The sequence below is a fragment of the Bos indicus genome, chromosome 14 (genome assembly GCF_029378745.1).
Source record: "Bos indicus isolate NIAB-ARS_2022 breed Sahiwal x Tharparkar chromosome 14, NIAB-ARS_B.indTharparkar_mat_pri_1.0, whole genome shotgun sequence".
Taxonomy (NCBI): domain Eukaryota; kingdom Metazoa; phylum Chordata; class Mammalia; order Artiodactyla; family Bovidae; genus Bos; species Bos indicus.
Genome location: NC_091773.1, coordinates 3,417,360 through 3,432,578, shown reverse-complemented (window position 1 = coordinate 3,432,578; position 15,219 = coordinate 3,417,360). Strand labels below are relative to the sequence as shown.

Genomic DNA, 15,219 nt, shown 5'->3' with positions numbered 1-15,219 from the left:
AAATACTGTATTTGCCAGACCACTAGATACGTTAACACAAATTTGTGTAAAAGTAGATTACTTTAACACACAATAAAAACTATATTCTAATTCTGTTCTACTGTTAATATAAATGCCCATAAACCATGATGCTGCATCACAAAAATAAATACACATCAGTACAAAAATAAATAAAGAGGGCATCTCGTTGGTGACAGCCACGCTCCAGTGCACACCTGTGCTTCACCTAACCGACCGGAAACCAGACAGCCTTACGCCGAGGGACCAGTGGGTGATCCTAACTCCAGTTCTCTTCCACTTGGTTTTATTTTAAAAGTGAGAAGAAGGTATTTTCAGACTATAAATCCCAAGCTGCAACTTTACTTTCAGCTTAGGAGGGCAGAGGCAGTCCTCCAGAATTCTGTAGCTAAAGGCTGAACACATAAAGTCAAAGAGCCACCAAAATGGAAGCAGCTTTGGTTTCCACCCGAAGGGTCTGTGCTCTCTCGCTCCCAGGGGCACCCCACCTAAGTGAGCAGCAGCACGGTCACCGTGCGCTCCCTCAGCTCTCACATCCAAGGGCCTCAGCTGGACATCCACTTGCCTGGACACACCCCTGGGGATGACAGCTCATCAAGCCTTCCCAGGATAGGTGCTGGGCACCACTGACTCTGCCAAACTCCCTTCTTGGGGAAAAGAAGTCTCTGTCTACTTACAGAAAGATGCAGTCCAGAGGCATAAAGTCATTTACAGAGAGAAAGTATCCATTTCACCCGACATTTTTAAGTCCTTGTGTATTGTTAAATCTACATGGTATTTTCCGTTTTTTGTGTGTCCAACAGTAAACTTACTTTTCAATCTTCATTAACATTTTAAAATTTTAATAGGTATACTCCAGAGAGTGCAGGAGAGAACACGTCATGAGTGTGTCACGGACTTAGTGTGTTGTTGGTCAGTTGCTAAGATGTGTCTGACTCTTGGAACCCCATGGACTGCAGCACGCCAGGCTCCCCTGTCCTTCACTATCTCCCAGAGTTTGCTCAAACTCACGTCCACTGAGTTAGTGACGCCATACAACCATCTCATCCTCTGTCGCCCCTTCTCTTCCTGCCCTTAATCTTTCCCAGCACTGGGGTCTTTTTCCAGTGAGTCGGCTCTTTGCATCAGGCGGCCGTTGTTACTGCTGTCCAGGGGGCAGGCCATCACGAATTCATCTCTGCTTTCCAAGAGCCTGGTGGAGTGTCTGTCCCTAATGAGAGGTGGTTACGTGCCTTGTAATACTGTAAACCCATAAGCGGGGAGAGGGGGTATGATATAACTAACACTTGTTGACCCCTCACCACATTCCAGGTGAAGGGAACATCCTCCAGCAACTGCACAAATGGGGGATTACTGTCATCTCATAAGTTAGGAGGCTGAGGAGAGAGAAGTCAAAGTCACATAGTTCCTAAGTGCTAGCAACGGGATCCAGTGACTGTCTCCAACACCACCCTTGGACTGGCAGTGGCCCCCAAATCCATGTGTTGAAGCCCCAACCTCCAGTGTGACTAAAATTGAAGCTGGGCCTGAGGAGGTGATGAAAGGCGAATGAGCCACAGGGTGGGGCCTTAGTCTGAGAAAACTGGCATCCCTGTGAGCAGGGGAAAAGACACCGGGCTCGCTCACTCTCTGCCAAGGAAGGACACGGTGAGGAGGCACCATCTGCAAGCCAGGAAGGAGGCTCTCACAGAGCCTGGCCACGCTGGCCCCTGGACCCTGACCCCCAGCACCGCGAGGAGACAAGTGCGTGCGGCAGCCACGCCGGCTGTGGTGCTCTCTCTGGCAGCCTGAGCAGATACACCCCATGATGCCCCCATGCTTCATAAACTGACACAATTAATCTACCCAGTCTTACCCCTAATCAGCTAGTCCTCATGTTATGACAAAAATAAGCTCCATTTTCTCCACACTCCATCTCTTTATAGAAATCACCAGACTTTGAAGGAGAACTTTATAATCACAGCTAATTATATGTCTAAGGGATCACAGCAGTTATACTTGGAAAAAAAAACGCAGTGATTCCTATATTCCACTAATTCAGGATGACCTCCTGGCAAATGAGCACAAAATGGCAGAGAGTGCAAATTAAGAAACCATTCAACTAAAAAGTACTTTTATTACTTTCCACGTCCACAGTAACTCACTCACTAAGTGCGTGCCCGGGAGGAGTCTCACACTGCTTGAGTTGATGCATGACAAGCACGAGGCAGAGACACAACAGCAGGGCTGGGGGGACGGGGATCGCTGCCATGTGTCTGGGGGCCGCCACGTGCTAATTAGGGTCGGGGAGAGCTTACCATCGCTGAGGTCTTGGAGGAGATTCTCCTGGCAGGAGAAGTCCAGCTTCACTTTGATGCTGATGGTGAAGGTGGCCACCTTTCCAGGTTGCAAAGGGAACTGGGCAAGGGTGTCTTCCAGTTTCCAGCTCAAGAAGTCGCCGTACAGTTTTTCTACAATGACAGCAACAAAGGTGATAATGCTCATGTGACAGAGGCAGCCTGAGACCCAGAAATCCCCCAGGAAAATCCAGTGCATCTTCAACAGCAAGGGAAGATGCAGACCCTGTAAAATGTGATGGATCAAAGCGCCAGAAAACTCCAGAATCGCGGCTGCGGCAAGGCCGTCACCTGCGTCTGTGAGCACCACCCTGGACAAGAACACTGCACTCTGTTCTCAAGAGCACCCTCCTACTACAGAGCAATGTACAGAACACACAGACTCTATACACTTGCCAGCAACTGTTTTACTTTTGAGTATGCAGCCTATTCTGGAAAACACTGATTTAAGTTACAAACTGACGTGACCTCCAGTCCTGAAACTCTAGCCGCCTGCTGGAACGTATTCGTCTCTGGGATTTTGGCCCGCACCTGACTCCACAATGCAAATGACTGCGTCCCCCCAAGGCACTAGTGGGAGCGAGGTCCTCTCCACGACCCAGTCACGCACAGTCTACAGTGTGTGTCAACCGGGCTAAGGCAGTCTTTGTCTTTACTTTTCTATCTCGTAGATTAATTCAGGATGGAAGGGAGTAAGAGACACCAGGCGAGCTGGAGCCAGCATGGACAACCCCTCCATGTGGGCCCCGGGTGCTGGAAGCCCGGATCCCAGGCCCCAGGACTACAGCCGTGTGCGCTAACGCCTCTCCACCAGCCACAGCAAATCGGACCAACTTCTCTCTGAAACGCCAATACCGGCCAAGATGCTGAGGCCCTGCCACACCCTCAGCCCCCACTGCCTGCAAGCTTAGGGTGCCCTCAGAAAGGGTGCTGACTGAGCTGCCAGTTTCTGCATGAAGTTCCATGTCCTAAGAGAGACGTGTTCACACAACAGCAGGCCCACTCACAGGGAACGGCGTATTCACGTTCTGCAGCCAAACCACCAAGGTGTTTACACCTCAGTAACGACACAGAGGGCCACAGTGCACGCACCACCTTCCTAGCTGCAGCAGTACACGAAGCCGAGCTGCTTCCCTGTCGGGTTTGATGAGCTTTTATGCCTCAAAGGTGGGCCTTTCTGATTCTTCCCTTCATTCAGTTCAGTTCAGTCGCTCAGTCGTGTCCGACTCTGCAACCCCGTGAACCACAGCACTCCAGGCCTCCCTGTCCATCACCAACTCCCGGAGTCCACCCAAATCCACGTCCATTGAGTCGGTGATGCCATCCCACCATCTCATCCTCTGTCGTCCCCTTCTCCTGCCCTCAATCTTTCCCAGCATCAGGGTCTTTTCAAATGAGTCAGCTCTTCGCATCAGGTGGCCAAAGTATTGGAGTTTCAGCTTCAACATCAGTCCTTCCAAGTTCTGAACACCCAGGACTGATCTCCTTTAGGATGGACTGGTTGGATCTCCTTCCCTTCATTACTGGACTACAAAATGGAATGTCCAGGGGGCTTTTCAAAACCCTACGCAACGATAAGCTGTCAGCAGAAACGAGATAAACGTAAATCAAGAGTGGAGCGTGTATCACTAATGTTCTCCCCGGTGGAATTTAAATAGTTTCAGAAATAACAGTCATTATTTTAATGCTAGAGTTTAGCTCTGTGCAGTCACGTGAAATGGGTTATTTGACAGTGACAGTAACAGAGGAGCCGTTACTGTGCTGACCTTCCACGTCTGAGGACCTTCTAATTACAGAGACTCGGCCGCTACACTCACGACACGAGGGAGCAGCAGGGACGCCCCTCAGTCAAAACACCCATGAACTGCTCAGCACACCAACATGGAGTCGCTGCTTCTTGTCAAAAAATTAAACCAGAAGAGTAAAGAAATTAAGGGACGCGTATGTGTATTTATATACTCAGGTACGTGTGTATCTATGTTTGTAGACATGCTGACACGAATCTCAGAATATCTGCAGAAAAGCAAATACAACTCATTCTTAATTTAGGCTTAATTATAATGAAATTTATGATTGCTTAAGTCAAGGCAGAAGCGTGCCTCTTTAATCACCTACAAATAAAGACTTGCTCACAAACAGACTGCAATTAGAATCAGACATGACGTGGGCAGTAATCCTTGTCGTGCTGGGATGGATGGTCAATGCTCGGCCCCATGTCAGGAGTGTGTGATCGGAGGACACACGCGCGCCACAAGCACCCAGATGACAGCTGGGACCCCTGGGAGGCCGGCATCCTACCCCGAAAAAGACCTCTTATGAGAGTCGCGATTATTTAATGTGAGAGAGAGAGAAAAAAAAACGACCTGAAGTATTACTACCACTCAGCTGGCGTTCGGTAGTGCTAAATAGTGAAAATTACTATTGCTGTCAAGACCTAGCACAGAACTGGGAGAGGGAGCGTTTAGCTCCCTGTGGAGGAGTTCCAGTAAAATGGAGGTTCCAGTTTAGGACACTTTCCCGCCCTCCCTTTTATGTTATGTCACTCACTGGTGCTGACAGCTTGTTGGTACCAGAGAGTGTAGGGACAGGAGTTCCTCCCTCTGTGTATCTTGGAAGCAGATGGTTTATTTTCATTAGTTTAATTCCACGTGTAAATGTGTGGCAGCTTACGATGAGAATTAAAAAGGAACGACAGCTGACATTTCTCAATTGCAAACGTTGGTTCGAATGGCCATTTGGAAACACACAGGACGGAACCAGCTGTGTGATCCAGACTCCCTCCCCATCCACAGAGTGAGGGTCATAGTAATTGCCCCCCTGCCCTCCAAGAGACCGAACTGAGAGCTGGGCCAGCAGTGATGCTGATGGTGTCGGGTGGACCCAGCACCGGAGGAACCTCCCTGATTCTGCCGGGATCCCCCAGTGTCCCCGCCCTCCGGCATCTGCGTTGGTAAGCACCGGCCGGGGGCCGGCCAGGTAAGTGCCTGCCCTGGGGCTGAGCAGGCAAGGGGCCAGGAAAGGGCTTTCTGAGGGGAAGACAACGGTCCGTGATGTATGTACCTTGACAATAGTTGGGGGAGATGTGTATTTGTCAAAATTTAGCAAATGGTAACATAAGACTTGTGTATTTCACCCCTAATACTTTTTTCCAAAGGAAAGTCGGGAACCCTGGGAAAGATGGGACTCCAGCATCCTACCCCAAAAAAGACCTCTTATGAGTGTCGTGATTATTTAATGAGGAAAAAAAAGAAAAAAAACTACCTGAAGTATTAATACCATTCAGCTGAGTTCAAACACTGAACCCTAATGACATGCACACGACAGGATCAGTGGGTAAAATCACAGTAATCTGCAACTTATTTTGAACAATACAATAAAACGAGACAGATCAGGGATGGACAGGAAGCTGGACAGACGTGATAAATCAAATACAGTCAAATGTTACAGAACCTAGACGGCGGGTTTGCAGTGTTCACTGTAAGAGTCTCTCCACTTCTCCATTTGCCTGAATATTTTTAGAGTGAAAGGCTGGGGAGGGAGGGGATGGCTGATACAGAGAGTAAGCTCCAGAAGGGCTGGAAAACATAGGAACACCGCAGGCAGGGCAGCCCTGAAAGCGGGACCCGAGAAAGGCAGCACTGAGACGACTGAGCTGCTGATGGCGCTTCCGGGAGATGGTGTGAAAGGAGAGCACGGGCAGAAGCGCACGGAAGGATAGAGAGGGGCCTGACGGCAATTCCCACGCTTCCACCCCCATGACCCCCGACCCGACAAGCGAGACTGGCTCAGTCCCATCAAGACCCACCCTGGAAAGGAGAAAACCCCTCTCAGACACAACCGGCCAACCGACCACATGTCCCCTCTATTCCCTCTGTGGTGAGAATTTTTTTTCCCCTAAACGGGGCTTCCCCAATGGCTCAGCAGGTAAAGAATCCACCTGCCAAAGCAGGATATGCGGGTTTGATCCCTGGGTCAGGAAGATCCCCTGGAGGAGGAAATGGCAACCCACTCCAGCATTCTTGCCTGGAGAATCCCATGGACAGAGGAGCCTGGTGGGCTACAGTCCATGGGGTCACACAGAGTCGGACACAACTGAGCAACCATGTCCCTCTCCGTGGACAGTCCCTAGGACTGAGCACTGCCCATGAACCCGGCCTGGAACTAAAGGGGAGACACACTGGCTGTCTTTGAGAGACCCTCAGCTGGCTGGAGGGAGACCAGCGCAGCAGGAGCAAAACCATGGAGTGGAAGGGCTCCTCAGAAGTCTCCCGGAGCCTCTGAGACAAGGGGACCCCAGTCACCCCGTGGAGGAAGGCAAAGGCGGGAACAGAAGTGAGCAGGTCGGCTTCCAGGCACAGGAGGGGGTTTATCCTCAAGTTCACGGACAGCACCAACATCCAAGAAGCTGAAACTAGCTCCTGACAACAAACGTGACGAGAGCTTAAGGGAAGAAGTGACAAAAACTGAAGCTTGGGGCAGGAGCCGGCGATGTGGGGCCTGCGGAGCCACGGACGCCAGGGGTTCACAAAGGAGAAACGAGAGGAGCTGAGCTTCTGAGAGAAGCAGGTTGCAATGAATAATGGACTTGTGGTGACTGTTTAGGTTTATTTGAGAAAAGGAAGATATCTTCTAGTGGCTAAGCTGTGAAGCCAAGGAAAATTACAGGAGATGTGAACATTTTTACCATTATATACTCTGCAATTTTCTGTCATTCAATATTAGCGCACTTGTTCAAATACCCACCAACTCCTATAACCAATTAATTAAATTCAGAATACCAGATGAAGGTATTTCATGTCAGGGAGGCATTTTCTACCTAATCCGTAAGTGCTTGCTCCTGAAAAGAGGAAAGAAAGGGAAGAAAGGATGAGATTAAGGTAGGATCATCCAAAATTCCAAAGACTCCGAGACACAAAAGCGAAAGAGGGACTAGGAGAGCCGCGCTGCCACGAAGAGCTCCAGGCACCTGCGGGCACACGGACAGGGGACGGCAGCCACGGGCAGGCACGGCGGGGAAGGGACGGCAGCCACGGGCAGGCACGGCGGGGAAGGGACGGCAGCCACGGGCAGGCACGGTGGGGAAGGGACGGCAGCCACGGGCAGGCACAGCGGGGAAGGGACGGCAGCCACAGGCGGGCGTGGCAGGGAAGGGACGGCAGCCATGGGCGGGCACAGCAGAGAGGGGACGGCAGCCACGGGCAGGGGGAGGGGACGGCAGCCACGGGCAGGGGGAGGGGACGGCAGCCACGGGCAGGGGGAGGGGACGGCAGCCACGGGTGGGCACAGCAGAGAGGGGACGGCAGCCACAGGCGGGCACAGCGGGAGGGGACAGCAGCCACAGGCGGGCGCATGGAGAGGGGATGGCAGCCACGGGCGGGCGCAGCAGAGAGGGGACGGCAGCCACGGGCAGGCACAGCAGGAGGGGACGGCAGCCACGGGCGGGCACGTGGAGAGGGGACGGCAGCCACGGGCAGGGGGAGGAGACGGCAGCCATGGGCGGGCACAGCGGGAGGGGACAGCAGCCACAGGCGGGCGCACGGAGAGGGGACGGCAGCCACGGGTGGGCGCGTGGAGAGGGGACGGCAGCCACGGGCAGGGGGAGGAGACGGCAGCCACGGGCGGGCGCAGTGGGGAGGGGACAGCAGCCATGGGCAGGCACAGCAGCCACGGGCAGGCCCAGCAGAGAGGGGAATGGCAGCCATGGGCAGGAGCAGGCACTCACACCGCAGGGTTCCAGCTCAGAACTCAAACTCAGGATCAGAGACGGCCTGCGGGCCAGGAGAGAGGGGCAGACAGACAGACACAGAGACAGAGAAGGCAGAACACCCACTGGGGAAAAGGACAGAGGGCCGGCACAAGAGTGGACTCTCAGAGGAGGACCACAGCAGAGGCGTTCAGCGTCGCTGGTCATCGGGGAAATGCAGATTTCTCCCCCTCCCCCGCCCGCACCGTGGATAAAATGACGACGACAGCCTGGAGCAGAGGGCCCGTGGGGCAGCTGCTACTCCCCCAGGGTGACGGCGCCACTGGCCTCTGGAACAGCAGTTCTGAAGCCCCTCGCCCGGCATCGGACCCTGGAGACGCTCTTGGAGAGGACAGGCTCACCGCCAGAGCCGGGGCACTGCTCTCGACGGGCCAGGTGTGCCCAGGCTCCCAGGGGACACCTGCTCACCTGGCTCCTAAGTCAAAAGCAGCTGAACACGGAGTCCCACCAGCTTGCTCTCCCTGCGCTGTGCTCGTCTTTGGTCTCCGCGGACGGTGCAATTTCTCTAACTTCGTTAGATGAGCTGATCTTATTTCCACTTACTACTCTCAACGCCCAGCCCTCCTCCTACACAGCGTATCCCCCTTCGACCAGTACCGCTCACTCACCTCACTGACCACCCTCTGCGGCCTCCCTCTGCTCCTAGAACATGTCAGGACCACCTCCCCTGCTCACCCAGGAGGGAGCTGAGGCATGTGAAGGATAAACAGTGAGCAAATGCTGAATCCAAAATGTAACACAGTCTTGGGAGCCCGAGCTACGTGTGCCTTAGAACTAGGAACGGCATCACTGGAAGAGGGGTGCACAGGCTCTGAGTGCTGAACCCACAGCAGGCACTGGGCTGGGCGGACGGGTCCCAGATAGTACTCTTCCGAGCCTGCACGTGCTCTTCTTTGCTCGCTCATTCCAGGACACGCCTGCTGAGCACCTGATCGGTGTGAAGAGCACAGGCGATACAGAGGTGTGTTCTGCACTCCGTCACCTTCCTCTGTGAGCTCTTCATGCACACTTAAGATAACAGCTTTACAGAGGTGTCAAATTAAAAGTGGGAGAGGTTTTTAGACTTTCGGGACGCTGGTTATCTATAGGGTCTCTTCTGACTCACAGACTTACAAAATGAACTTATGGTTGCTGGTGCGAGGGAGGGATAGTTAGGACTTTGGGAAGGTCGTGAACACACTGCTACATTTAAAGTGGATAGCCAACAGAGACCAACTGTATACAGCACGGGAAACTGCTCAGCGTTCAGTGCCAGCCTGGATGGAAGGGGAGTCTGGGGAGAGCGGACACAGGTGCAGCTGCGGCTGCGCGCCTCGGGTGCTCACCTGAAACTACCACAATACTGTTAATCTGCTCACCTCGATACAAATGGTGTGGGTATTTTAAAAAAAAGCAAGGTGTCTCTTCTGCAAATACACATTTCTGCAGTCAAACCTACGACAAGCCCCTACCTTTGGTGGTGAGGATTTTCGAGGTCACTTCCAGTTTCTCCAGTGGCTCCATCCCAATGTTCTCCAGTCTCACAACAAGCTGCTGGGTTTCCCCATTGTAAAGCTGCACAGACACATTAGTAGATATTTCATCACCAGAGGAAGGCTGTAATGAATGTGCGGACCTAAAATAAGAGTAAGAATTATAATCAATTTTAGAAAAACAGAAAAAAAATTGATGGCATTTTAGAGTCATGCACATCACCACACTTAAGCACTCCAGACACACAGACTAGGGAGCCGTGGCTTCAGCGTGGAATTGGTGCCCAGCAACCAGGAACTCCAGGGCGAGTCGCTACACGCTGAGCACTGTCCACACACAGACGGCCCTGGGTCACATGATGGCTCTCACTGGCCTTACTGGCTCATGTGTGTATGAACCGTAAGACTAACTGTTGCATCGTGGTGAAGGCAAAGGTGAAACAATGAATTAATTCAAATGATCCCTGAGCGTGCTGCTTGCTCAAAAAATTTTTAAATCTCAGAAATGCCCTGGGAAAATCCACAGACTGAAGGAGAAAACTCAAATGAACCCTTTGAAATGATAACGTGGGAGCTGCAGGAAAAGACAAGTGGAAAGCACAGACAGCAGCCTCCACATCCCAGTAAAATCAACGAGCGATGCTGGCAAACCCCTAACAGGAGCAGGGGCAGCTGGCGGGCCCTCGGCACCGGCTAGGCGGGGCCCTGGACCACGCCGGGTACAGCCAGAGACCCCGAGGCTTGCCCAACGCACCTCTGAGGTTGCAGCACTGCAGCCCTGGTCTGAAACTCTGGCCTGAGTCCTACTGACCGTCACTCAGCCCACAGCACTCATCACCCTGGTGTCCCCTTCCCAATGCAAGAGGCAAAGCCACTTCCAGGCCAGGAGGTCACTGTGACCACAGGGAGGAGGCTCTGGAGACAGAAAGGGGACAAATGCCAGCCATCAACGGGGGAGGCGCGTGTGGCAGATGGAGTCAAAAAGCACATCCAAAGCCCGTTCTCCAAAAACAACAGCATAGAGGATCAACGTGAACTCCTTGGCATTTTATATCTTTAGAGCTGTTTGTGAGTCAAGAAATAAATTTTCTCTGTCAAGTAAGGATAATTGACTCCAGTCCTCACTGTAAGTGACGTCTTTCCACATTTCATCACAGAGTCCTCCTCAAGTGAGAACTGTAGTCCATCAGGATTTGCAGGGAAGGTATTTGGAAAAACTGAAACCCAGCTAACACAAGCAGAGAGGGTGCTGGCCCCTGGCACGGCGGGGAAAGAGCAGGGAGGAAGCAGAAGGCGGGCAGCACACAGAGCAGGCGGTCGCGAAGACCGCGTCCCCCACGCCGGGCTCAAGCTGGGGGTGCGGGGGAGGTGGGCGAGGCTGGCACTGAGGAGGGGCCCACTGAGTAGGCGACTGAGCCTTCCAAATATCCCAGAAAATGCCGTGACACATTTAGAAAGACAGCCCAAGGGATAAACAATAAAGCATTATCTGTATGAGCAAAAACTGAGACAGTCCCAAATCCCAACAGCAGGGAAATGAATGGGGATGTGATTCTGAGATGGCTTCATGACGTACTTTTTTAAGCAATTAAAACAGAAAACTTTTAGCTTATGTTATATATTTATGCAAAGAGAAATCTATGATACTAAATGAAATGCAGTATGATCTAAACATACATATATTGTTCAGTGAGCAAACAGTGGAAACACCAGAAAGCATTAAGTCATTCCCTCTGAGATTTCTCTTCCTTCTTTATCCTTTCCTATAATGCTAGAGAAAAAAAAAAAGGACTGTTTTTATTTTAGAAGATAAGACTTCTTAAATTCTCTTAAGCCTCAACTGTTTCTCATAAAAATGACGTTTCCAAAGGCTAATTTCACATTTTGTTCTGATCTTAGTAAGAAACGCCTCAACTCTGCTCCAGTTTGCCGCAAGCAGAGCGCTGCCTGTTGGTCCCCTGGATACACTAACACTCTGGCCGTGAGGTTGGAGGTCGCGAGGGTAACTCCGGCTCCCAGGCTCCGGCCACAGGGCGCAGCACAGGACTCCCAGGGGCCCTGGGGTCGGCGAGCAGGCCCAGTGCCCGCGGGCGCTACCTGGGCAGAGACGTGCTGATCTGCAGGCGGGGCAGCGCAGGGATGACCTCCACTGTGGAGCCACTGGTCTTGATTCCCGGGAGGCTGTCCAGCAGACAGTCGCTGAAGACGCCAAACACTGTGGTGTGGTAGCCTGGGGACGAAAGGCCAAGGTTCACCCCCTGGAAGGGCTTCACAGCTCACGCCCAAGGGGGCCCCACGGGTGACAGGGGCGCAGGGTCCCCTCTGACCTGAGTTGAGATTCAGGGCCCATCAGCTGCCCGGTGGGCCCACGGCTCCCGAGCTCAACTCCACAGCCTCGTGTCCCCGAGCGGAGGTGAGAGTTGGGCCCAAGGCAGGTTGCATCCAACCAATGGTGCACAAACCATAAATGTCACACAAGTTCACAATCAGTGTCTTATCCCTTCACTAATTTGCTTTTCAAATTTATCCATCCCTAAAATGAAAAGGAGAGCTTGTACTCCTTTCTAGGACATAATGGGAGTTAATAAGTATTTGAAAGAAAGTGATTCAAAATCTTGTGTTGAGAGATGAAAGTTCAAGAGTCAATCATTGTTATCATAACTGTTACGTGATGTGGCAAATCTGCTCAATGTGTACAAACACTGTAATTTAAGATTAGCAAAATTTTCATTTAAGAAACACTCCTCAGGTTAGATAAGCACTTGAAATTGTTTAAGCAAAGGTTGGAAATGGCTTTTGAAATTTGAGGTAATTATTATAAACAACATTCACAGTGTAACAAAATCAAGTAACACTTGATGGTAAGTACCTAGGGTGGCAACTTCTCTGCATCCATATTAAACGTCTACATACTCAACAAGAAGCAAGAGGTACCATGGGGACAAACAGGGCCCTGATACAGCCCCTTGACTTAAAAGAGCTCCAATTCATGGCACCCACATTTCCTTCTTTTTAAAGTATGGTCCTTCAATAATATATCCTCACACCTGGCACGTAGTAGGTCTTCAGTACCCATTTGGTGGCTGAAAGTCAACATTCACTGGGAAAGGAATCTGTTTAAAAGGCGGCTTATAAAGAAAAAATATTAAAAAAAATAATAATAAAGTATGGTCCTTCAAATCCGCCTTTTAAACAGATTCCTTTCCCAGTGAATGTTGACTTTCAGCCACCAAATGGGTACTGAAGACCTGCTACGTGCCAGGTGTGAGGATCCAGCCAAGAAAGCCGGATGCGGCTGGCAAGGAGTGGGCCCACAGGCCATGGTGGGCGTGACATGAAGGAGGGGCTGCCACGGTGGAAGGAGGGCAAGGCCGGGCGGGCACCACAGGGGCACCTGAGCCGAGCCTCAAGGCCCCCCAGCAGAGGGACAGCACAAGCAGGGGGCAGGAAGCAGGGCACGTGCCCAGGATGGGAGCCCTCTACACCTGCCCAGATGTGCAGGGCCCAGCGACACAGCCAGAGATAGGGAGCCCTGGCGGGGAGCCCAGTGAAGGCAGGACCACTTCTAGCCCAGGGGCCTGCACTGCGGAAAGGTCACAAGGCCGCACCACAGGAAGAATGAGGGCAGAAAGACCAGTACTGGTGCTTCGGTGAAAAACCCTAGAGAGGGCGGAGGGGCAGAGGGTGTTGACGACACGGGCAGTAACGCAGGGGAGTGAGGGGGAGACAGGAGCAGTCCAGGATGACCCCTGGTGCCTGTCCGGGGACGGGGCCTGGGTCCTGGGTCCCTGGGATGGGACCATGGGGCAGGGGCAACGTGGGGATGGGGGGTGGGGACACACGGAATGTGATGCGCCCTGGAGACAGCCAAGGAGAGTGGCAGGTCCAGGAGAGGGGTCTGGACGGGACAGTAGACAGACGGACTGCCCGAGGCAGTAGGCAGAGATGGAAGGAGAGGAGAGAAGGGTGGCGGGGCCGTAGCCCCAGGGGGAGAAACTCGAGCGTGCCTGTGGTCCGGGAAAGACAGACCGGTGCACAGCAACTGACCCCACATCCTGCGCCCTCTGCGCGGTTCGTCTGCGGCGAACTGTCCGTGGTGGCACAGGAGTCCGAGGCCCCCAGAACCACAGCCAGAAAGGCGCTGTCCTTACCGCTCACAGTGATCGTCCCCGTCGTCTGCGGGACCCCGACGAGCGTCACCGGGTAAAGACCAGACTCAGCCGGGAGGGACAGTGCCGCGGGGAGAGACTCGAACTCCACTCCGCTCGTGAGCAGCCCCTGCGGCGGGCGGCAGGAGACACGGTGAGCGCGGCCCCCACCCTGACCCAAAGCCCCCGCCCAGCCAGCAGGAACGCCCGGGACTCAGAAGACAAGGACCCCTTAGTGACGTGAACAAACGATGGCCTGGAAGCATGGTTACAAAACAGTCTTGAAAGGGGCAGCCCCAGGGGCGCCTGAACAACTCCATCTGTAATACTAGCCCCGCTTGACACAGTATGAATGTGTGTGCTGCTTTGCCGTTTTACCAAGTTGGAACACAAACAGAAAGAACAAATAAAATATCCTGCTTACAAACAAAATGAAAAGAATATGACACATGGAAGCGAATCAGTGAGTCTTCTTCCAGTGCGTCTGTGAACCATCAGTCCATCTCTCTAAGAGCTGGGCCCTACGCTTGATGGTGGAGGAGACAGGCTGTGTGGCCTCTGGGAGCCACCCGTGACTGCAGGGCCTCCCAGCGCTCGGACCCTCTCCTCGGCACTGTGACGGAGGCCCCGGCCAGCACAACAGCCAAGAGAAGAAACAGCATGGAGACAATCATCTACATGCAAAAGCTGCAGAAAAGCCTGTGGTGCCTACGAGGAAACCTGAACTAACAACAGCATTTAGCCCGGTAACAAAGTCAGCATTTACAAAGCAGAAGTGTCTCCATAACCAAGCAATAAGCATATGATAAAACATAACAGTAAAAATACCACGAACAGGGAGCTTCTCTGCTGGTCCGGTGGCTAAGACTCAGAATGAAGGGGGCCCAGGTTCGATCCCTGGTCAAGGAACTAGATCCCACATTCCGAAACTAAGATGTAGCATAGCCAAATAAAGAAAGAAAGAAAGACTTTTTTTTAAGTACCATTAACAAGGGATCAAAAACACCCCCTACGTTGGAGTAAGCCTACCGAGAGGTGTGAGAGTCCTGCCCTGAAGCCTGCAGAAGACGGCAAAGGGGCAAAGAAGACCTACATGAAGGAGGGAGTGCTGCGGTCCATCCCAGGAGCGGACAGGTGAGGGGACGCTGGTGCTGCCCTGAGCCACGTTCTCACGGGGGAGGCAAGGACACGGATGTGGAGGAGGCGAGGAGAGCCCTGTGGAGATGGAGCGGACCTGAAGGGATGACTGCAAGGTCGGGATCTGTGAAGTCTGCATCTGTGTGTGTGCGCACTTGGGCACACGTACATGTATGTACACACACGTGCAGATGCATGTGGTAGGTACGCGTGAGCACGTGCCCATGTGTGCGTGCATGCCCACTGTTTCTAACTCTGTCTGCAGAAAGCACCCAGAAGCAAGGCTCCCTTAGTGACAAAGAGCACACCTGCGCCCAGAGTTTGCATACATGTATGTACACACA

At 52.7% G+C, this 15,219-nt stretch overlaps 1 protein-coding gene across 4 annotated transcripts in view; it reads right to left on the bottom strand.

Moving 5' to 3' along the window:
- TRAPPC9 (trafficking protein particle complex subunit 9) overlaps window positions 1-15,219 on the bottom strand; it is a 388,615-nt gene that overhangs the window by 280,024 nt on the left and 93,372 nt on the right. For all 4 annotated transcript variants that reach the window (XM_070802397.1, XM_070802396.1, XM_070802398.1 and 1 more), the window contains 4 exons: window positions 13,742-13,868; window positions 11,688-11,820; window positions 9,570-9,733; window positions 2,316-2,468 (listed from right to left, as the gene is read on the bottom strand). In XM_070802397.1, the coding sequence (XP_070658498.1) occupies window positions 2,316-2,468; window positions 9,570-9,733; window positions 11,688-11,820; window positions 13,742-13,868 (577 nt within the window). The remainder of the gene's footprint in view (window positions 1-2,315; window positions 2,469-9,569; window positions 9,734-11,687; window positions 11,821-13,741; window positions 13,869-15,219) is intronic.